This window comes from Oncorhynchus clarkii, chromosome 27, assembly GCF_045791955.1.
Source record: "Oncorhynchus clarkii lewisi isolate Uvic-CL-2024 chromosome 27, UVic_Ocla_1.0, whole genome shotgun sequence".
In the NCBI taxonomy this organism is placed as follows: Eukaryota; Metazoa; Chordata; class Actinopteri; order Salmoniformes; family Salmonidae; genus Oncorhynchus; species Oncorhynchus clarkii.
In genome coordinates, this window is record NC_092173.1 from 23,301,648 (window position 1) to 23,325,724 (window position 24,077).

The 24,077-nt window shown below is 42.3% G+C and overlaps 1 protein-coding gene across 1 annotated transcript; it reads right to left on the reverse strand.

Moving 5' to 3' along the window:
* Positions 1–200: 200 nt before the first annotated feature.
* Positions 201–21,289, reverse strand: LOC139386026 (tumor necrosis factor receptor superfamily member 19-like). The gene is made up of 10 exons (XM_071131411.1): positions 20,771–21,289; positions 20,224–20,314; positions 19,764–19,877; positions 14,046–14,224; positions 13,789–13,874; positions 4,255–4,419; positions 3,973–4,098; positions 3,664–3,766; positions 2,869–3,164; positions 201–2,082 (listed from the first exon to the last, which is right to left on the reverse strand). The coding sequence occupies exons 2-10, from the start codon at positions 20,287–20,289 to the stop codon at positions 2,078–2,080; spliced, it is 1,140 nt and encodes a 379-aa protein (XP_070987512.1). The 5' UTR covers positions 20,290–20,314; positions 20,771–21,289; the 3' UTR covers positions 201–2,077.
* Between the last annotated feature and the right edge of the window lie 2,788 nt (positions 21,290–24,077).

The window sequence follows — 24,077 nt, forward strand, 5'->3', positions numbered from 1 at the left end:
CAAATTCAATCATAATATTTTGTGGCAAGTAATATCTTGAGTTTCAGAGAGACGCCACTGTATACGGAAGTTAATGTAGTGTGTGTAATGTAGTGATGATTGCAGGTTGTCTGTTGCAATTGGTGTAGGATTAAAGATGTGCCATTTCAATGTTAGTCACTAGAGACATTTGAACAACTATCAAAATCACCTAGTTTGTCTTGTTGAAGTGGTTTATTTACAAATATATCAAATGAAAGTGTATATGCACAACCACCAATACTACAACTGAAAAAAGCAGGCATATTTGTCATTAGTCAGTCATGTCTACATTACAAAAATATTAACCTATTTTCTATTTTACAATATCTACAACAAATTTGATATCACACACAACATTCCTCATTGTCTTAACTTGTTCAGTATTATCTAGATTGTCTTCCATGTGCACCAGAAATCACAGATGTACGTTTTGACATGCTTCTCTTACACCCTTTAAGGAGGCGTTGCCAGTTATTCACTTGTAACAGCGACTTCATGACAAAACACATCAATAGTCACAGTCACACTGTGGTACCGATTCTGCTAGTCACCGACTTAAGCAGACATCAGAAACAAAGGGGAAGGCATCTATTTACTTTGTACCAGTCAACAATCATTTTGCATGCGTTCAACTTCATTACATCAGCCTCTGGCCCGGCAACCTCGCGTTGTGCATAGATTTGTTTTCAGTCTCTGCTCTTGTGCTTTATTTTGCCGTGAAGTCATTTGTTAGCATTTATTTGCAGTGCTGTGAAAAGGTATTTGCCCCCTTTCTGATTTTCTACATTTGTGCATATTTTTTATACGGAATATTATGAGATCTTCAACCAAAACCCAATATTAGATAAAGGGAACCTGAATTTACAATTAACAAAAAAAAAGATAATTTTTTATTTAATTAACAAAGTTATGCAACACCCAATTCCCCTGTGTGAAAAAGTAATTGCCCCTTATACTCAATAACTGGTTGTGCCACCTTTAGCTGCAATGACTGCAACCAAATGCTTCCTTTATTTGTTGATCAGTCTCTCACAACGCTGTGGAGGAATTTTGGCCCACTTCTGCAGGCAGAACTGCTTTAACTCAGCGACATTTGTGGGTTTTCAAGCATGAACTTCTCGTTTCAAGTCCTGCCACAACATCTCAATTGGGATTAGGTCTGGACTTTGACTAGGCCATTCCAAAACTTCAAATTAGTTGCTTTCTAACCATTTTTATGTAGACTTGATTGTGTGTTTTGGATCATTTTCTTGCTGCATGACCCAGCTGCGCTGCAGCTTCAGCTCACAGATGGATGACCTGACATTCTCCTGTAGAATTCTCTGATACAGAACAGAATTCATGGTTCCTTCTATTAAGGCAAGTCACCCAGGTCCTGAGGCAGCAAAGCATCCCCAAACCATCAAACTACGAACACCGTTGGTATGAAGTTCTTACTGTGGAATGCAGTGTTTGGTTTTCGCCAGATATAATGGAACCCATCTTGTCCAAAAAGTTGACTCAAGTTTGCTAAGAAGCACCTGGATGATCATCAAGACTCTTGTTCTCTGGACAGATGAGTCAAAAGTATAACTTTTTAGACAACATCGGTCCCATTATGCCTGGCAAAAACCAAACACTGCATTTCACAGTAAGAACCTTATACCAACGGTCAAGCATGGTGGTGGTAGTGTGATAGTTTGGGGATGCTTTGCTGTACACAGGGACATTGGGTGTTGCATAACTTTATTTATGAAATAAGTATGTGATTGCTGTGTTATTTGTTCACTTAGATTCCCTTTATCTAATATTGGGTTTTGGTTGAAGATCTGATAACATTTAGTATAAAAAATATGCAAAATTAGAAAGGGGGAAAATACTTTTTCACAGCACTGTACATAGTCCCTTCAGATGTGTGACGAAAGGTTGTGGGTCACAAACCGCTTGAAAGACATTGTGTACCACACACTTTTTGGGAATTGGTCTGTGGGCTAGTGTAATCTGAAACGGGATCTTTCTGGACTGTTTTCAGGTCCAGGGCGGTTCAAGGGTGGAACACGAGCCAAATAAATGCATGTCATCCTGGAAAAAGAGAGAGGAGAAAAGCACACACAGTCATTAGTAATCTATCTACCTAACACAGGCCAGGCAGGGACCGAGTCCCAACATCAGAAAGCTCAGCTGGGATCGCTGCCTGGCCCTTTCTTTGCTTCTAGTCCCAGTTTCCATGGACACAACACTGTCCCTGCCAATCAAAGGGAGTGCAACATTTGTGGTAAAATAAGTGTATGCGTGTGTGTGTTTGAACTATGCTGTTAGGACACAGAATGTCTCCTCTGTCCTGATGCTTCTGTGTTGTAGCTTTCTACTTGACTGTGTTTTGCTGGGGCTTCTGCTGCTCTACTCTGAGCTCACTCACTGGATTCCATCAGTACAGACAATCTGCTTTGGCTCTGAAGCTCCATTTGGCAGATACACTGAAGCTTTTTCCATAAATAGTGTGTATCTGTTTTAATGGACTCAACCATTTGTTATCGTTCCAATTTCATATTAAAACAGGTATGCTATGCAGAATAATTCTAAATCGTTTTTGAGGGGAAGGAGAAGCAGTGATTCTTCTTTACTTAATAGTGTTTGCACTTGTATACTTGCCTCTTTTCTTGACACAGTGAAGAATAGTGTGTTACTGTGTTTGTTAATCGCTCATTGGCTTGGTTCACGTATAACTACTGGGAAAGCTTACCCTGAGTGAGCATCTGAAGTATGTTATACACCAAGCATCGCTCGATTTCAAACTGTATTTACAATGAGGATCATTCTGTGTGTGTCTGCATTAAAGTTCATACAGTACAGACAGACACCACTGACCTTCCAGTGAAGATGGCTGATGCTTTGGAAGGAGGGCCTCTGTCAAGGCACCAGTCTTCTCCTGGCTCTGTCTAGCCTGTTCAGTTGATTTCTCCTGTGTGTCCTCACTTGACCTGCACCCCTCCTCCTCTTCTTCCTCCTCTTCCTCTCGGTTGCAGCAGGGTGATCCCAAGCTCTCGGCACAGTCGGGGTTCTGCATGAGCAGCCATGTCTCGCCAGCCTCTCTGGAGATGCAGGGCTCTGGATGGGCTTTCAGATAGGCCAGAACATTCTCCTCACAGGGGTTCACGCCACATCTGTGGGGAAAATGGAGGCCGTGTCAGCATCATAAATCTCTCCCAGTCCCAGCTGTAATGATCCAACCACAGTCCCAGGGAGGCACTTCTCTGACAGTAATCTCCCAAACAGACCCAAAGTTAACACCATAACAAGATTGTTTTTGGCCTTGTTCGTGTTTCTCTTCCTGTTCTGAACCAGAGGTGTGTAAAGGAATGTTGTTTGGTTTCGCAAACATTATCCACCACAGAAATGGTTTACTGTATGTCTGTCTACACTTCTAGGTCTTTCTGGGAATCCAGGAGACATGATGTCAAGCAATATCAGTTGCTGTACTTGTTACTGGTTCTTTTGACTGCCATATTTTGGCACCCATGTACTAGAATAGATGTTGATTGGTGTTGATGAATTATGATGGTGTATGGTGTTGAACAATGTTAAATGATGTAGATCGGTGGTTAATTAATGTTGGTTGATGGTTTTGAGTGGAGGTGAGTGGTGTTGTGTCATGCTCCTCACCCCTCGTTAAGGCTGATCTGGGACTGGAAGGGGCTGGTGTCTCTGCTTCGGCCCAAACTGCAGCTTTCATCACAGCACAGGGAGGGGATCAGGTGCACTGGACCTGGAGATCACACAGGAAAAATGTGTACCGACCGCGAACCATCAGAAAGCATGGATGACCTTGCCAAGAAGCCTCAGCATATAGCGATGCCAGTACCATAGTGATACAGTCAAAGACTCCACACAACTTGACAGAGTGAACGGCTTGAGAACCAAGGCTCATAAAGAGTGATGTGAATGTAGAAGCCCACCAGTAATAGGACCTACCACAGGTGTGGCCTGGCCCGTGGTGACATTGGCAGCATGGGTGCTGAGGGAAATCATGGAGCCTCCGTCGGTCCAGGCACGACAACTCTGCTCCACTGTATGGACCATCCTGGGACCTTAGAGATGCTGAGGCAAAAATACACTTTCATAAAGGAGACCCTAAACAAGTGCAAGATAGCCGCTGCTATATTTCTATAGCAAAGCCACCTGCTGGTCCCAATGCTACACTGAGATTTCCACGACATTGTAATAACTTCTTTCAAGCTCAAGTTGGTCACTCACCGCTGGGCTTCTTCTCCAGCAGCTGTCGCTTGAAGTAGATGACACAGAGGATGAGTAGGGCCAGCAGCACGGTGGCCAGAGCGCTGCAGATGACTGCTGCCAGGGCCATGTCCCGAGGGCTGGTCACCACCGGGGGGATGGGGACCAGGTTCACCCGCACGCTGCCTGCAGGGGCAGAGATAGAGACGGTGAGAGAGAGACAGTAAATATGATCAACAAATGTCACCACTGTAGTTCTTCTGACATAATAACATGGGAATTTACAAGGGAAGTTTTAAAAGGGAAAATAAAATGTTTTTTGAACTGTCTAGTTTGAGAACGACTACATTTTAGAGTTGACTGTGTCATAACCTTGCTAGTACAATCTGGCCATAATTTTCTACACCTGAATTATGTCTCCTTACTAGGTCTATGTTTATTATTGGCATGTAGTAGCTGTCTTTGACCCACTGAGTCCTCCAAGGAGACAGAGGCTCAAAGAAGAAAGCCTGGAGTAGATTCTCTCTCTCGCTCGTTCTCTCTCCCTCCCTCCAGAGGATGAGTTATTACAGTAATTCTTATCCCTACCCCAAGGCCCTCTCATGCCAGTCAGACAGCCCATCATTAAGTCTGTGCAGTCTGGCCAGACGTTTGAAACAAGCCTGGTGTGTGTGTGTGCACATTTGTGCATGTGTGTTTATCCCATTACTGCAACTGCTGCCGCTGTCCTAGGCTAGCCCCCAGGGAAATCTGATGTCACTGTCTAGGCTCCCCACCCCAAACTGTTCACACACTCTCACATCAAGGGACCTGGCCTTGAGGACAGCTTCTCATTAAACACTTTCCCACGAATATGGAACATCGGGGCTTAATTTGCCAGATGTCATAACAAATTAGATACAATCTCCTTATGCTAAATTATGATTCAATTACTAAAATGTAATGATTCTTTATCGGATATATCGGATCTGCTTAATTCCTCAACAAAGCAAACAAACTTTGTTGAGGAATAATTTGGTACATGACAAATGTCTAGTCATAAGGTAAACAAGTGCAATATGGCCACTGATATTATTTCAACAAGCAACAGAAGTATGATTGTATTATCTGTGATTGTAATTTTTGGTCAATATTACTCTCCTTCATCACAACAATGACATTCTTATAGAATTTAAAGTGAGTTATGACCTGTGCATAGTTTGAGTGTAGGTTTACATAGAGAACAAACAAAATACCTAAGGTAAAAATTGTCCTACTATGAAAAAGTGACTGGCTACTCGCTCCCCATAGAGAAACTAGTTATTGTGTTGTGAGATCTGTTTAATATCTTTTTCATTTGAAAAATATTTTTCAATAGGCCCCTTCAATTGTTGTTAGCTTTTTAGTACATTAATCATAAATCATAAAGCAAAGTGGGTTTGGTCTTTTCAAATTCAAGAGCCCTTTGTTATGCAATGTAAACATTACTTTAGCATTGGCCAATGGTTTTATATTCCAGCGGGATAGAGGATAGGGGATAAGGGTATTTGTACATTCCATCTGAGGAAGAAAAAAATCCCAAACGGCCAGCGAAGCTTAAAATGTCAGTTTGACCCGGGGGCTAAATAAATAAGCATTTAAATATTTCATTGTAAACAAACAGGTGATAACGGCTTATTAAAACAAGATTAGGACGTTTCAGAGGAGATACTGTAGGTCTTCAAAACTGTTATGACGGAAAGTGCCGTTTTCTAACCGTTTTGACAATTGAGTCAACAGGAGTGCACTGCTCACATCAAGGCAAATACATACATTACAAGAAGCAGTTTATATAGCGGAATTTAACTTGATATAGGTTGACATGATTTTGTGAGGATACAGTAACATTCTCCACTAAATCAAACAACTTTTTAAAAAATCATTGGAATGTGCTTCCTATCAACATTTTGAAACATCCTTTATCAAAATAATCCAAAATGACTTGCTGAAAGATTCGACTGAACACCTAAACCCATGCTTACATCTACACCCATGCTTACACAAGCAAGGCACATCATTTTCTCACCATGGTGCAGACACCCTCTCAGACTTTTTCTTCCACTGTACAGTTGTTGAGAACCAATGTCAAAGCCGTCCCGCCTCTGATCCAGTCAGCCCTCCTCACTCCCCTCTGCAGCCAGCTGTGTCTTCCCCACACCCCAGCCCAGTGGCAGCCCTTATCACTCCCAGAAAAGCTGCAGAAAACACAGATTTAGGCTGGCCCATTGAGGAGACCTCACTTGCTGATCGTATCAACACACCGCACTCTGCCAATAAACTGCTTGTTTTGATATATGCTCTCCTCTCTCCCTGTTGACTTTTAGGAATGCCAAACTTAAAGCCATGGCCTTATGTATGACAAGCCACAAAGAGACAGGGAACCACCAACCCACTGGGCACATACGTCAGTTCAAGGTCTAGTTTTGAAATCAACAAAAAAATGGTAAGGTAAGGTGAAAGAAATACAAAATTCTCTTACATTGATAATTTTTTTCAAATCAGTTATCCACATTGATTCAACATCATCACATTCCTTTTTTGGGGTTGAAATGATGTGGAAACAATGTTGATTCAACCAGTTTTTGCCAAGTGGGAAGTATGAATGGCCCCTTCTGAAAACTAATGGTGACCCCATCTGCATACATCATTTGTGAAACTTTGGAGATTTTGACTGGAATGACTTCCCATTGCCGAAGAGGTATGAGCCCTCCACAACCAAGAGTTTGTCTTAGGCTAAACAGATCTTCCTATCATAAATACAGCCAACACCCCTTTTAGTGTTGCAAGAAAAACAAACTAGCATTGCTATGCGGTTGTGGTTTTATACATTTGCAAGGATACATGATTACGGCAGAGGTGAGGAGTTTTGTTGCTCTGAGCATAAACACGTCACATGTCAAGTCTTGATTGGCTCTTGAGTGACTTTGTTTTGGTGGAGTTGATTTGAAGGGTTCACCGCTCTCATTTGGCATACGTTGATTTGCAACTCAATCTAGATAATTTCCTGCATGCTGCTAATGCTGTACTTTTTTACAGTCAGTGGTTAGGTAACATGGCTAGGACCTTTGAAGTGAGGAAAGTAGAAGGAAAGGTTGAGATAAAGTTGTCTGAATGTAACAAATTGAGAGAAATGAGGATGGATATCAGTTGGGTCATGAGTTTTAGACTCTTGAGTAGCCCTGGCCACATGCCCTATCTCTAGGAAAACTGTTACAGTTGTATGAAGAGTCTGCATTGTCTTTCAACAGGCTGACCTGCACGCTTGTGGAATTTGCATCGGATTGCTTCAAACATAATTTAACTGACTTCCTTTTGTTTATGCTGTGAAATCCTGGTTTGAGATATGGCCAAGCACGGCTCCAACACCATCATTAAGTTTGCAGACGACGATGAGACAGCCTATAGGTCGGAGGTCAGAGACGTGATGTGATCAAGACAAAGGAGATGATTGTGGACTACAGAAAAAGGAGGACCGATCACGCCCCCATTCTCATCAACGGGGCTGTATTGAAGCAGGTTGGAAGCTTCAAGTTCCTTGGTGTCTACATCACCAACAAACTATCATGGTCCAAACACACCAAGACAGTCGTGAAGAGGGCACAACAATGCCTATTCCCCCTCAGGAGACTGAATCGATTTGGCATGGGTCCTCAGATCCTCAAAAAGTTATACAGCTGCACCAAGAGAGCATCCTGACTGATTGCATCATCGCCTGGTATGGCAACTGCTCGGCCTCCGACTTCAAGGCACTACAGAGGGTAGTGCGTACGGCTCAGTACATCACTGGGGCCAAGCTTCTTGCCATCCAGGACCTCTATACCAGGCGGTGTCAGAGGAAAGCCCAAAAAACTCCAGCCTCCCCAATCATAGAATGTTCTCTCTGCTACCGCATGGCAAGCGGTACCGGAGCGCCAAGTCTAGGTCCTTATGGCTTGGGGGTAGAATCGGCTTCTTAGCAGATTCTACCCCCAAGCCATAAGACTACTGAACAACTAATCAAATGGCTACCCGGGCAATTTGCATTGTCCCACCCAATCTGCCATTTTTACGCTGCTGCTACTCTGTTTATTATCCATGCATAGTCACTTTACATCTACCTACATGTACATATTACCTCAATGACCTTGACTAACCGGTGCCCCCGCACATTGACTCTGTACCAGTACCCTCTGTATATAGCCTCGCTACTGTTATTTTATTGTTGGTCCTTAATTATTAGTTTCTTTTTTTTCTTTTTTTTACTTCAGTTTATTTTAGTAAATACTTAACCAACAATGCAGTTTTAAGAAAAAAACTGTTAAGTGCGTAAGTAAGCATTTCACTGTAAGGTCTACTACACCTGTTGTATTTGGCACATGTGACAAATGCATTTAGAATTGATTTGATATGAAGTGCCAAAAAATATTTATCTGACTGTTAAGCTTCCAACTTATATAAAAGGAATGTCAGGGGATAGAACAAAAAACAGCTTATAGCCAAAGCAATTATTGTTTTTTCTATTAACAAACCAACAGACTAAATTCCCATTTGACCTTGGTGTAAATCTGTTTGTAATGAGTAAAAATGGCGAAACGGTTCTGGAGCTGGGGAGTGGGGGGATTGGGGGGAATACGGTCGGCCTCTCGCCAGACAACTAATACAACTCTACCATGACACAGATAAAAACAACAGCAGAGGAAATACATTAAAGCAACTGAAGGAGTCCATAAAACACAATCTCATTTTTTACTTTGCTCCAGAAACTGGCTGGGAGACTGAAGTGCCATCCTACACAGCTGCAGCTTAGCCCAGGGCCAGTATGGCTAGAATGATCTGCCCTTTAAGTTTTCACCACCGTCCACAAGATAAAACCGGAGGAAGAGATATGAAGACTTTCAAACATTTGGAAGCATTCCACTGAGACTCCCGGTAGTAACTACCAGCTTTGCTCTCTCTGGGACACAATGGCCATTTTGTTTCATGGGCCTCTGCAATCAAAATGGCAAGAAAGACAGACAGACAGACAGACAGACAGACAGACAGACAGACAGACAGACAGACAGACAGACAGACCAGACCAGACCAGACCAGACCAGACCAGACAGACGTCCCAAGGCCCATGTTCAGGGTGATTACATATGGTTTAGTCATATGTAGACTCTCTTACTAATACTGCATGCTTTATAGTTATTGCTTGAAAATAAATATTTTGGTCGTAATGGTAGTAATAAAACTACCTCATATTGAGGGTGGGACACAGCTTTACATACTACATTTGAGCAAACATTTTTACATCTCCAGGAAGAGCAAATGTAAACTGAGTTTGTGAGTTCAAGTTGTCTGATATCCTGGAGACATCTTCATTTATCTAACAGAGGGGTGCTAGACCTGGCTGGACGGCTCATACACACAGGCTGCCAAACCTTCTCAAGGAACAGCTGTGGCCTCCACAAGCATCAGGAAGTCACACTCAATTACCAAAGGTATAAGTTAGCTAACCCACTCTCTCTGTGTGAGTGCCGGAAATCATAAGGCTATACTTAACCACTGGTAATGGCCGGAAAAAGGTGGCTAACGAGATGTAGTAGTGGCCTACTGTGTCACGTTCTGACCTTAGTTCTTTTGTTATGTCTTTGTTTTAGTATGGTCAGGGCGTGAGTTAGGTGGGTAGTCTATGTTCCTTTTTCTATGTTGTGGTTTTGTGTTTGGCCTGGTATGGTTCTCAATCAGAGGCAGGTGTTGTTCATTGTCTCTGATTGAGAATCATACTTAGGTAGCCTTTTCCCACCTGTGTGGTGTGGGTGATTATTTTCTGTTTAGTGTGCTTTGCACCTGACGGAGCTGTGCTTTTTGTTTCTTTGTTTGATAGTGTTCAGTTTAAATAAATAACATGAACAAGTACCACGCTGCGCTTTGGTCCTCACCTTCTTCCACCGACGACCGTTACATACTGGAATTAAATACGCTGCTTTATGAACAAAAAAAACTTTAAGAAATGCTTAGAAAGAAAGTGCTAGCAAAGTGCTAGCAAATTGCACTACACAGTTTAAGAATGTCCTCTCTGAAGATACAGTTGAAGTCGGACATTTGGAGTCATTAAAACTTGTTTTTCAACCACTCCACACATTTCTTGTTAACAAACTATAGTTTTGGCAAGTCAGTTAGGACATCTACTTTGTGCATGACACAAGTCATTTTTCCAACAATTGTTTACAGACAGATTATTTCACTTATAATTCACTGTATCACAATTCCATTGGGTCAAAAGTTTACATACACTAAGTTGACTGTGCCTTTAAACTGCTTGGAAAATTCCAGAAAATGATGTCATGGCTTTCGAAGCTTCAGATAGGCTAATTGACATAATTTGAGTCAATTGGAGGTGTACCTGTGGATGTATTTCAAGCCCTACCTTCAAACTCAGTGCCTCTTTGCTTGACAGCATGGGAAAATCAAAAGAAATCAGCCAAGACCTAAAAAAAAAATTAGAGACCTCCACAAGACTGGTTTATCCTTGGGAGCAATATCCAAACGCCTGAAGGTAGAACTGCCGAAGGGGGCAGAGTGGCAATCTACTGCAGAGATAGCCTGCAGACTAATGTCATACTATCCAGGTCTGTGCCCAAACCATTTGAGCGTCTACTTTTAAAAATCCACCTTTCCAGAAACAAGTCTCTCACCATTGACACTTGTTATAGACCCCCCTCGGCCTCCAGTTGTGCCCTGGACACCATATGTGAATTGATCACCCCCCATCTATCTTCAGAGTTTGTCCTGTTAGGTGACCTAAACTGGGACATGCTTAACACCTCGGCCGTCCTACAATCTAAGCTAGATGCCCTCAATCTCACACAAATCATCAAGGAACCTACCAGGTACAACCCTAAATCCGTAACCATGGGCACCCTCTTCGATATCATCCTGATGAACCTGCCCTCAAAATACACCTCTGCTGTCTTCAACCAGGATCTTAGCGATCACTGCCTCATTGCCTGCGTGCGTACTGGGTCCGCGGTCAAATGACCACCCCTCATCACTGTCAAACGCTCCCTAAAACACTTCAGCGAGCAGCCCTTTCTAATCGACCTGGCCCGGGTATCCTGGAAGGATATTGACCTTATCCCGTCAGTAGAGGATGCCTGGTTGCTCTTCAAAAGTGCTTTCCTTTCCATCTTAAATAAGCATGCCACATTCAAAAAATATAGAACTAAGAACAGATATAGCCCTTGGTTCACCCCAGACTTGACTGCCCTTGACCAGCACAAAAACATCCTGTGGCATTCTGCATTAGCATCGAATAGCCCCCACGATATGCAACTTTTCAAGGAAGTCAGGAACCAATATACTCAGTCAGTTAGGAAAGCTAAGGCAATCTTTTTCAAACAGAAATTTGCTTCCTGTAGCACTAATTCCAAAAAGGTTTGGGACACTGTAAAGTCCATGGAGAATAAGAGAAGCTCCTCCCAGCTGCCCACTGCACTGAGGATAGGAAACACTGTCACCACTGATAAATCTACTATAATTTCAATAAGCATTTTTCCACGGTTGGTCATGCTTTCCACCTGGCTACCCCTACCCTGGCCAACATCTCAGCATCCCCTGCAGCAACACCCCCCCCCCCCCCCCGTTTCTCCTTCACCCAAATCCAGACAGCTGATGTTCTGAGAGAACTGCAAAATCTGGAACCCTACAAATCACCTGGGCTAGACAATCTGGACCCTCTCTTTCTAAAATTATCTACTGAAATTGTTGCAAACCCTATTACTAGCCTATTCAATCTCTCTTTCGTATCGTCTGAGATCCCCAAAGATTGGAAAGCTGCCATGGTCAATCCCCTCTTCAAAGGGGGAGACACACAAGACCCAAACTGTTATAGATCTATATCCATCCTGCCCTGCCTTTCTAAAATCTTCGAAAGCCAAGTTAATAAACAGATCACCGACCATTTCGAATCCCAGCGTACTTTCTCCACTATGCAATCTGGTTTCTGAGCTGGTCATGGGTGCACCTCAGCCATGCTCAAGGTCCTAAACTATATCATAACCGCAATCGATAAAAGACAGTATTGTGCAGCCGTCTTCATCGACCTGCAACAAAGCCTCCTTCACTCATGCCGCCAAACATACCCTCGTAGAACTGACTATCCTACCGATCCTTGACTTCGGGGATGTCATTTACAAAATATCCCCCACCACTCTACTCAGCAAACTGGATGTAGTCTATCACAGTGCCATCTGTTTTATCACCAAAGCCCCATATACTAACCACCACTGTGACATGTATGCTCTCGTTGGCTGGCCCTCACTACAAATCCATCGCCAAACCCACTGGCTCCAGGTCATCTATGAGTCTTTGCAAGGTAAAGCCCCGCCTCAGCTCACTGGTCACCATAGCAACACCCACTCGTAGCACGCCCTCCAGCAGGTATATTGCACTAGTCATCCCCAAAGCCAACACTTCCTTTGGCTGCCTTTCCTTCCAGTTCTCTGCTGCCAATGACTGGAACGAATTGCAAAAATGTATGAAGCTGGAGTCTTATATCTCTCTCCCTAACTTTAAGCATCAGCTGTCTGAGCAGCTTACCGATCTCTGTACCTGTACACAGCCAATCTGTAAATAGCACACCCGACTGACTACCTCATCCCCATATTATTACTTACTCTCTTGCTCTTTTGCTCCCCAGTATCTCTACTTGCACATTCATCATCTGCACATCTATTACTCCAGTATTAATGCTAAATTGTAATTATTTTTGCCTCTTGGGCCTATTTATTGCCTACCTCCCTACTCTTCTACATTTGCACAGACTGTACATAGATTTTTATATTTTTATTTTATTTAGTGTTGTTGACTGTACGTTTGTTTATGTGTTGTTGTGTTGTTGTTTTTGTCGCACTGCTTTGCTTTATCTTGGCCAGGTCTCAGTTGTAAATGATAACTTGTTCTCAACTAGCCTACCTGGTTAAATAAAGGTGAAATAAAAAATAACATTTCGAAACATTGCAGCTCCTTTTTTGTCTTGAAATATGTGGATGGAGACTTTAACTTAAGAGGTTTTCGGCAGTCCATGAGAATGGAGCGATGATGATGGGTCGTATTGTATGGTCCCAGCTAAAATAATCCAGTTCTGGCAAGACCGACTATTATGCTAGCAGTATCCATGTCAACATTTATGGGCCTGGTTGTAAAACTAAGCATTTATTTGAGCAATAAACATAGTTGGCTGGCTTAATGAGACTTTACTGTATGAGCTATGATTTTCTCCACCCATTGGGGTTGTGGTTCTGATTACTCTAAGGGCCTTGTGCTGGCATGTTTTAGGTGAAGGTAGAGTATGTGAATTTGTTCTTAACTGACTCCTAGTTAAATAAAGGTTTAAAAAAATATTTTTTTAAATAAAATAGTGTTTTATTATGGCTTTATGGCCAGACATGTTATTGGGGTCTTGGCTGTACTTTTAGCATGGAGTTCAATAGTTTTCTCAATTAATTATGTTCTCAACTTCTCATTCAAGCTACGGGTAGTACTTATTAACTGATGTTATGTGTGAGTGCTCACAGTGTGGTTCATATGGAGGTGGATGGTCCCCACATGGTATGCACTCCATATCTTGGAATCCGCTCAGCTTAGTTTTCCTGTAAAACCTGTTAAACACAACATAGCATTGGATTATTATGAAAGTTCTCATAAATCTGCTTAATTGATTGTACGAGGTAATGAACCAATACTTTGACCATTATCTGTAGTAACAGAGCAGTAGTTCACTAGTAGTAGAAGTAGAGTAGTTGTTGTAAGAGATTAAGCCCCTCCCTCACCCGGGCAGACAGTCTCCGCACACAGCATTGCTGGTGGTGGAACAGTTGCCCTTCTCGAAGCGGTTGTTCAGGCCACAGTCCAGGCAGGGCTTGCACTTCTGCAGGCTCCGGTCCTCTTTGTAGCGGTTGCTTCTGCAGGACACGCACCGGGCATCCTCTCCGTAACCAAAGCCACATTCCTGGAGGGATTAACAGGAGAAATCCCCCGGGTGAGAGGTGGGGCTAGGGGCAGCTGGAGAAAGGCTCTGAATGTGGGATACCAGGGTGTCTAGAATTAAAGAATGATCTTGGCTTCCAAGACCGTAAGGGAACAATGGTCCGAATCTTTTGAGAGTCCATTTTACACTGGCAATAATCCCCCTGACTCTCTCAGAATCAATGAGGGGCCTTCCGCTGCAGGCCCCAGAATGACAAGTATTTGAATGATAAAAGGCACTCGGGGACACCCACTGTTGTATTATTGCAAGTTTATTGCTGGGGTTTTGTGTGATTGGTTCTTTCTGGAACAACTCAGTGAGTGTCCTGGTGATTGAGAGGCCAGTGTATGTAGGCAACGCTTCAGTTAGCTAGGGGGCAGGGATTATGGAGAGGTGCACAAGCATAAGAAGTTGAAAACCTCTCCTGGTCTCTACAATGGGACCTGCACTTAAAAAGCACAGCATCTCATTACTCAATGAGTGATCTAATATGGAACCAGCTTAGTTGTCAGGCTTTAACCCCTATAGCGAATCCAAAATGGCAAAATTACTAGACCCATATTGGATATATTATCACCCTGAATATATTATCTATATAACCTGAGTGTATCTGATTACCATTGGATTCATGGGTAAACCTCAATAAATGGGGACACGAGAATATATATATATATATGTATACATACAGTGCCTTGCGAAAGTATTCGCCCCCCTTGAACTTTGCGACCTTTTGCCACATTTCAGGCTTCAAACATAAAGATATAAAACTGTATTTTTTTGTGAAGAATCAACAACAAGTGGGACACAATCATGAAGTGGAACAACATTTATTGAATATTTCAAACTTTTTTAACAAATCAAAAACTGAAAAATTGGGCGTGCAAAATTATTCAGCCCCTTTACTTTCAGTGCAGCAAACTCTCTCCAGAAGTTCAGTGAGGATCTCTGAATGATCCAATGTTGACCTAAATGACTAATGATGATAGATACAATCCACCTGTGTGTAATCAAGTCTCCGTATAAATGCACCTGCACTGTGATAGTCTCAAAGGTCCGTTAAAAGCGCAGAGAGCATCATGAAGAACAAGGAACACACCAGGCAGGTCCGAGATACTGTTGTGAAGAAGTTTAAAGCCGGATTTGGATACAAAAAGATTTCCCAAGCTTTAAACATCCCAAGGAGCACTGTGCAAGCGATAATATTGAAATGGAAGGAGTATCAGACCACTGCAAATCTACCAAGACCTGGCCGTCCCTCTAAACTTTCAGCTCATACAAGGAGAAGACTGATCAGAGATGCAGCCAAGAGGCCCATGATCACTCTGGATGAACTGCAGAGATCTCCAGCTGAGGTGGGAGACTCTGTCCATAGGACAACAATCAGTCGTATATTGCACAAATCTGGCCTTTATGGAAGAGTGGCAAGAAGAAAGACATTTCTTAAAGATATCCATAAAAAGTGTCGTTTAAAGTTTGCCACAAGCCACCTGGGAGACACACCAAACATGTGGAAGAAGGTGCTCTGGTCAGATGAAACCAAAATTGAACTTTTTGGCAACAATGCAAAACGTTATGTTTGGCGTAAAAGCAACACAGCTCATCACCCTGAACACACCATCCCCACTGTCAAACATGGTGGTGGCAGCATCATGGTTTGGGCCTGCTTTTCTTCAGCAGGGACAGGGAAGATGGTTAAAATTGATGGGAAGATGGATGGAGCCAAATACAGGACCATTCTGTAAGAAAACCTTCCAGTCTGCAAAAGAGTCTGAGACTGGGAGTCTGCAAAAGACCTGAGACTGGGACGGAGATCCAAAACATAAAGCAAAATCTACAATGGAATGGTTCAAAAATAAACATATCCAGGTGTTAGAATGGCCAAGTCAAAGTCCAGACCTGAATCCAATCGAGAATCTGTGGAAAGAACTGAAAACTGCTGTTCACAAATGCTCTCCATCCAACCTCACTGAGCTCGAGCTGTTTTGCAAGGAGGAATGGGAAAAGATTTCAGTCTCTCGATGTGCAAAACTGATAGAGACATACCCCAAGCGACTTACAGCAGTAATCGCAGCAAAAGGTGGCGCTACAAAGTATTAACTTAAGGAGGCTGAATAATTTTGCACGCCCAATTTTTCAGTTTTTGATTTGTTAAAAAAGTTTGAAATATCCAATAAATGTCGTTCCACTTCATGATTGTGTCCCACTTGTTGTTGATTCTTCACAAAAAAATACAGTTTTATATCTTTATGTTTGAAGCCTGAAATGTGGCAAAAGGTTGCAAAGTTCAAGGGGGCCGAATACTTTCGCAAGGCACAGTATATATATAGTATACCATTATATTGTTTTTGCCAGTCAGCCTGAGTACCAGTAGTTATATTTTCTCTCCCATGCACAGGCTACCTTTCATTCTAGCCTGTACAGAAACTCTCATGACTTTCCTCTAGACACGAGAATATAGCCTTTTCTGTTCTGTCTAAAAAATATATAATGAGGTGTATGTAGTAGGTCTAGTGTTAATGTGATTCCTATTTGGTACTACAAAGCATTTATTTGGCACACAGAGGCTGGCAACCTTGATTTCCTATGGTAATAGGAACATTTACATTCCTGCTGATCATCGTATCCCACGCCAAGTAAAAGGACCCTGCTGGAATGACATCAGTCATTTTATTGTCTGCAGCAGCTGCCCCCATCCACTGTTAAACCACTGTTACCACACTGCATTCCCAGGCGGGGGGGGGGGGGGGCTCATATATCATTAACGTGAAGGTCAGAGTCAAACAGGGAACTTCTCTCCTCGACCGTGTCCTGTTTCACCGCCTGGGCATGCAGTAGCACCGGAATGTGGGCACAGGAGCCCGGGGGTTGGGCAGACTGGCAAAGAAAATAAAAAAATAAGGGAGGCAAAGAGGGGATCCCATTATGGCCCTACAGAGTCAGGGCAGAAGATAGAGGAATTTGGCCATTTCAGCCAAACACATGAGACGACATTGGACCTGGGCTCTGGCCAGAGGAGGGCTAGGGCAGGGCTGCAGCTGTTGTTGTGTGCTCTCCATATAAGGACCTTTACACCAGCAGAGCAGGGAACAGTGGAAAGGTGAGAGACAGAGAGAGAGAGAGAGGAGGGGGATGATGATGACAACATAGAGAAGGAAATACGGTTTGAATTTAGATTTGTGGATGATGTTGAACCCTGGAGCCTGAGTTTCTCCTGGTGCACGCCACGGAAGGCTAGCCGCTGCAAAGCAGTCAGAGCAGAGCTGTTTAGAGTGGTTTTGGATGGAGGATCATCGTCCCACTTCCAGATGAAGGGGCCCTAGGAGGATTGATCCCCACAAAGCTGGGCGCTGGCAAAGACTCTGTCCATGTGGCAATGCATGGCAGGAGAGGGGCTACCACGTACACAGGCCAGGGTAGGGCACAGAACAAAAGGAGCACTCAGCCAACTTGTCCCCTCTCCACCCAGGCAGTGCTGTAACATCCAGAAATGATCTCTTTCAGTCTTTTGGCATGAATAACAAAGGATCAAAACAAGGTCTAACACTCTGACCTGATCAGGTGTCTAATGTGAGAAAACATCTCAGATAATTGCATGGAAACACATTTTGTTTTTACAATAAAGATGCTGTCAAGGTATCCCATCTTGGGATGCAGCCAGGAATCACATAATGCTACAGTCTCATTTAAATGGAGCTAATGGGCAAATTAGCTTTCAAGTGTGTCATTACTTCCATGGGCTTAGGATGATCTAGTCTCAAAGTGAGCACAAAAGCCAGTGCTTACTCGTCTCATTTTACTCCCATCTCCAGATCTAGTTTTTGGTGAGAATGCCAAGCAAAACAGCACAGATGTAGAGCTATGTGGAGAGAAAAGAGAGAGCTGGTTGGCTGGGGTTAAAGCATGTTCAGACGGGGAGAGATCAGCAGGGAATCACAAGAGTCTCCAGGGGGGCCAGTCATCTGATCCAGTAATGAACAAGCTCGGGAAACAATGTGAGTTTGTTAATGCAGTGTGCCATCTAATGTTCCCCACACACTGCCACACTCTTTCAATGTCTAGTGCCGACAAATCAAAGACATGTTGCCTCTTTGCCAATGGCTCACTGCAAAGTTCCCAGTATGCATGCACTATATGTGGGGCAGTCACTCCTGTATGTATGTATGTATGTATGTGTGTATGTGTGTGTGTGTGTGTGTGTATGTATGTATGTATGTACAGTGGGGCAAAAAAGTATTTAGTCAGCCACCAATTGTGCAAGTTCTCCCACTTAAAAAGATGAGAGAGGCCTGTCATTTTCATCATAGGTACACTTCACCTATGACAGACAAAATGGAAAAAAAAATCCAGAAAATCACATTGTAGGATTTTTAATGAATTTATTTGCAAATTATGGTGGAAAATAAGTATTTGGTCAAATCGGCGCCCAAAAAATACCCTAATTAATCAGCCATTCCGATTAATCGGTCGACCTCTAATAATTATATTCCATATATCAGCCTTATTAGAAAGTCGCCCCACTGAGGTGCACTATTTATCTGCTCGGAGCTTCCCTACACAGATGGCTTCCCGCAACCACTTAGAATGAATGAGGCAGCCAATTATTAACCAGGACCCCAGGGCACCGAGTATTCATGACTGTTGAACTGGCAGAGGAACATGAGGCCCACTGAAGCGTACCACCACTGACTGCATGTCTGTGTGTACCAAGATAAAAGGCAATCTGGTAGACAAGTATGTGTGCAACAGATGTTTATGAGAGGGAAATTTAGTATAAGATGGAAGGTTTTTTTTACCTGTTCTTAGTTGAGCATATGATTAAGTGGTAGGAGGGAAAGCATTGCTAAACTAACGTTGCTCAAGGCCTTCCAACCCATTTCTACACAGCCCACACAGAGCACCATCCATGTCTTTGGCAAGAATAGTGATAAAAGGCAAACCCCTCTCACTGTACAGCACGTTTATGCATGGTTTCCATCAAACAATGGAGACAATAACTTGGACAGGGAACTTGGGAAAAAACAATGGAATCCATTCAATAACAGAGGGTCGAAGTATGGGTGTGACGGATTAAAGAGCGGTCTGTGTTCTACAAAAGCCATTGGGCCCCTGGATAACATTCACTATTCTAAATACTGGAATCCATTCTATTCATGAACAGTTGTCTTTCAGAAAAAAGCTGTGTTTTTTTTACCAAAAGTATATCTTATCCAGAGGTTATTCAGGTTTAGGAAGTTACAAGAAAGTTTAAGTGGTCTGTTTGTATCTAGTATTATCATGGTTTTAGTCTCTTTCCTTTTTATAGATCAAGGGAAACAGTGATAAATGTTTTCCTTTCAACTGTGATGAAGCATCCTATAAACTCATTCAACTGAGATGGAATCATTGGGCCAACTACATTTTCCATAGATTTTTAAAGTCTGTATGTAAAGTGCAGTACATTTAAGGGCACTCATAAGGAGGTCATCATTTATTGATGTCTGAGTTTTACTGTCTATATAGCGTACATTATTAGGCTCCAAACCTTTGATAGCTCGTGTCCCGCGTCGCACTGCTTGCAGGGTATACAGTTCCCAAGCTGATCCTTGTACTCCTGTTCCCTGCATTCACTGGTCTCCTCCTCCGCCGTTACAGGTACCTGGGAGGGAATAATCATTTGATACTGAACAGCTAGTGATTCCTGCGTTCCATCACGCCTTTCATCAGTAAGAGATCATGTGGACCGAGTCCAGCGCGGGCATAATCCCCCTACAATAGTGCCACTATTTTACCCACTGGCTTTTACTCCTCAAACTATGTAGACTACTATATCTGTCCGTCCACACATTGATGTCCATGCCAGATCTGACAACAGTAATTTAAAATGGAGACTATTACAGAGTCTATTATACGTGGGCATTACAGATCGCAGATCGGACTATAAATGGCCTGTCAAAAGAATGGAATCACACTAGTTGGGTAAATTCAAAGCAGAAAGAACTCACCAGAGATGAGTATATTACATGTAACGTCAGTAGAAATAACCAAGTGTGCCCAGGTATCAAGGCCATTTTGAGGGGCTACTGCAGAATGACTCTGGAAAAGAGAGAAAGATATAGAATGAAGATGTGAATTTCTTCTCTGTTCAACAACAAAAAACAAACATAAAGGAATACTGTGGAACCTCGGACTGCTGTCAAAAAGCCCAATGTATGGCCAGTGAAAATTATCACAATACTCGTGAGCAGGTCAATTATATTTGTTCTCAACCACTTTCCTCCAAACAGGTTGACATAGTGACCAATCACAACATAGACACAACATACCAGCTTTGCAACATATTCAACTATGTTGTAACATTGTAACAATGTTTTTTATGAGCTAGTTGATATATTCAGCGAGGACAATAATGCTTCATCCTTCCTCAAACCAGCCAGGGCTATGACAGAATGATCTTGTCAAAAGTCTAAATATGTGTTAATGGTTTCAGTTTGTTGAATGTCTCAAAATCATATTGGTTACAAAACAACTGCAGCCCTCTGCACGTTTTACCTGGTATGTGCTGCTGTAGTCTGATGGGTTCTTTAGTTGTCCTTTCCCTGCCTGAAGGAGTGTAATTTCAGACAGATATCCACTCCTGTGCGTTCTGCATAGGTCTCCAGACCATTCCAGCCATGCGATGTGCTCTTTGCTCAACTGCGCTACTCCAGTCCAGGCGAATCCCCGGATTGAAGACAAAATCAGAGCGGAGATCAAAGGCAGGAATAGCTGCGATCTAAAGCATGTAATCTGATCTCTGATCGGCCACTAGGCCTACATCAAAGCGCAACCACAGGGTGGACACTGCTGCTACAAACAGGTCATTATGATCATATGACAATAACCTCACATGTCGATACAATTGCATACAAGATAGAGGGCTCATTAAAATGTGGAAATGCAAAGAGTTTGCAAAGTGCAAGGCGTCGAGATCTGGTTGTGTTGTTATTCTGCTTTGAAATGCGCTTCCAGCGCCGCCTCCCTCTATGCGATCCCTGGTCTGTTTGTTTGGTTTATCTGGGGGTTCGCTGTTTGATGCCAGGCTTGGGTTTGAAGTTGAGCACAGCCCTCAACATTCCCTTTCATCTAAATGCGCTGCAGATGCTATGACGCCACTCTGCTGTTCTGGGATTGGTCGGGCGGACTGTCTGCAGTTTTTTGAGAGAAAGCCAGTGCCAGAAAGTTAACAATCTGAGAGAGGCTGAGAGCAAACTGTTTCTACTTTATCGTGGACAGTTTGGATAAAATAGGCTGCAGTTGCTACCCGTTTACGTTGAGAGTTTATGTAGGGTTCATAACCAGTTTATAAAGAGCGCATAAGATGTTTATAGACGTTTGTAAATTGTTACAATAAAGGTCAAATCATTAATGTTGTGGATTAGGCCTAAATTGTTAGGGCAACCACATTGACTTGACCAATAATACCATATAAACATTTACAAATTACCTGTAAATAATGTATGAGATTATTAACAACCTATGAACTCTTACAATATAATACATGTAGGTCTAATGCTAATTTTAACAAATAGCGCCCCTTCTCACCTAGGCCTAGCCTTCAGTGTTTCCCAAAAATCATAATTCTACTTCAGTCCTAACTAGGCCTACTAACATTTCTGCTTGCGAAGCTATTTAAATAGGAAGAACTCAAACACAGAGTGAGAGAAAAAGAGGGAGGGGAGAGAGAGGGAGGGGGCAGAGTGAGCGGAAAGTTCAATTTTTCAGTCAGAGTAGCCAATTTGAAGACATGTCAGGGCATGTTGTAAATAAATTCTAGAGATTTATGTCATGATTGTACAAACTTGAGGTAGGCTGCTGCATATTTTCATTATTGCCCCACATTTCAAATAATGGATCTACAGTATTTCTACAGTGGAATGTTGCTTCGCTTACTATTTCTCTAATAATGCACCTGGCAAATATATCTGGTTTGAATGCATTATAATAAAGTTGAATGGGGACATATTTCAGAAATGCAAAGTTATTTTTCCACATAAAAACATCCTATATGTCTGTGTTTATAGTATTTAATTTGTTGTATATATTTGTGTGTAGTATAGGGTTGCAGTCCTTTGATTTTTAATGAATGACACACATCTATAATGGAGCTAGTCACAAATAGAAAAACAACACTCTTCTGCTCTTTGTGCATGTACATAAGACCTTCTTCCAATACACAAGTATAGCAACCAGGGAAAACTGTAGGTGCTTTCACCTCTACAAGTATGTGTTACTCCCAGCCTGGTGGGCACACTGTTATGGAGCTGTAGTTATAAAACTGTCCATCAAGTTGTTTCAATGCATCATTCAATTCGTTTCCATATTATCTCTTTGTGAGACTGTTGACTGTGGTTTATACATTGTCTCCATCTAGTGCATATAAAATGTCATGATAATTTCATCCATGGGGATTCCTCAACTGTAGGATAGTTTATTTTGGCACACCATTCTCTTCTTCCTGACCTAAAGAGGTTTGCAACTTAAATCCTATTTTCAAAAATCTCTGCTCCCTAAAGTGAATACATGCAGGTATATGCCTGGGCCTATATTTGTCTCAGGTGTGAGGGACCACTTTGAATAAACGTATTTGTTGATATCCATAGAAACGCGTGTTAAAATAAGCTGGATGTTTTTAACACAATGTCAAATGTTTTGATAAATACGTTGTGGTTTGAACCACCATGGTGCAACTTGATTTGAACCACAAATTATAACCCCATGTACCTTAACTTTTGGACAATTAAAAAAAGTTTAAATTGCATCTGGTGATTGGTTAATTAAGGTGTAATAACACACAGGAAGTGTGTCTACATAGGCGTACAGAGGCCCATTATCAGCAACCATTATCAGCTGAGACTGATGGTTGCTGATAATGGGCCTCTGTATGCCTATGTAGATATTCCATAACAAATCAGCCATTTCCAGCTACCATAGTCATTTACACCATTAACAATGTCTACACTGTATTTCTGATCAATTTGATGTTATTTTAATGGACAAAAAATGTGATTTTCTTTCAAAAACAAGGACATTTCTAAGTGACCCCAAACTTTTGAACGGTAGTGTATGTATTATCTTTATCTTTAACTCTGCATTGTTGGAAAAGTAGCCTAAGAATTTCACTGTTAGTCTACACCTGTTATTTACGAGGCATGTGACAAAATAAAATGTGATTTGATTTTGATTTGGTCTACATTCGGGACACCCATTCATTACTGCAGCTTTAAGAAATGCGTGCGTGTGTTGCAGTATTGAACTTGTTCAGGGATGTTTGGACAAGACCATTCGATATAGGATTCTTTATCACATTGACAGTTTCTCTGAATATTTATGTTGGAAAGATACTGGATAGGCCAATGCATTCGTGTGATCGCCCCAGTACAGGACTCCCTTTTTAGAGACTGTCAAGCAGCGACATGCACATGTGAGAGGGTGGAGAGGAAAGGGCAGATGCTGCACAATGCGTGAGAGTGATGCTTCTGGTGGAACCTTGCTCGGATGTAAGTATCCCTGTTGGTATAGGCTACTGCGGCATCAAACATATTCTGAAAATAGCGAACTGGGTCAAGCTGTTCTTTCCCTGCATCATGAATATGATATTGTTTATTTACGAGTAGGGTAGCCAAATAGGCCGAACAATGTGTGTCTGCCCTATGTTTGTTGCATACAACAGTGTCAGTCTTTAATAGATCATATCTTGCGAAAAGGTTTTTTGACATGCTAAGCATAAAATATTTTAACGAGTGCAGATGGATGTTTTAAAGTGCTGAAAGTCCTTGACTAAAGGTTGGATGATGTAATTATTCTACGTTGCGTTGGA

Coding starts and splice junctions, on each gene's coding strand:
- LOC139386026 (XM_071131411.1), bottom strand. CDS start 20,289: ATGGCCTTGATACCTGGGCACACTTGGTTATTTCTACTGACGTTACAT. Junction 4,420..13,788: donor ACCTCCATATGAACCACACT/GTGAGCACTCAC, acceptor CTGCCCCTGCAG/GCAGCGTGCGGGTGAACCTG. Junction 3,767..3,972: donor CGGGCCAGGCCACACCTGTG/GTAGGTCCTATT, acceptor TGTGATCTCCAG/GTCCAGTGCACCTGATCCCC.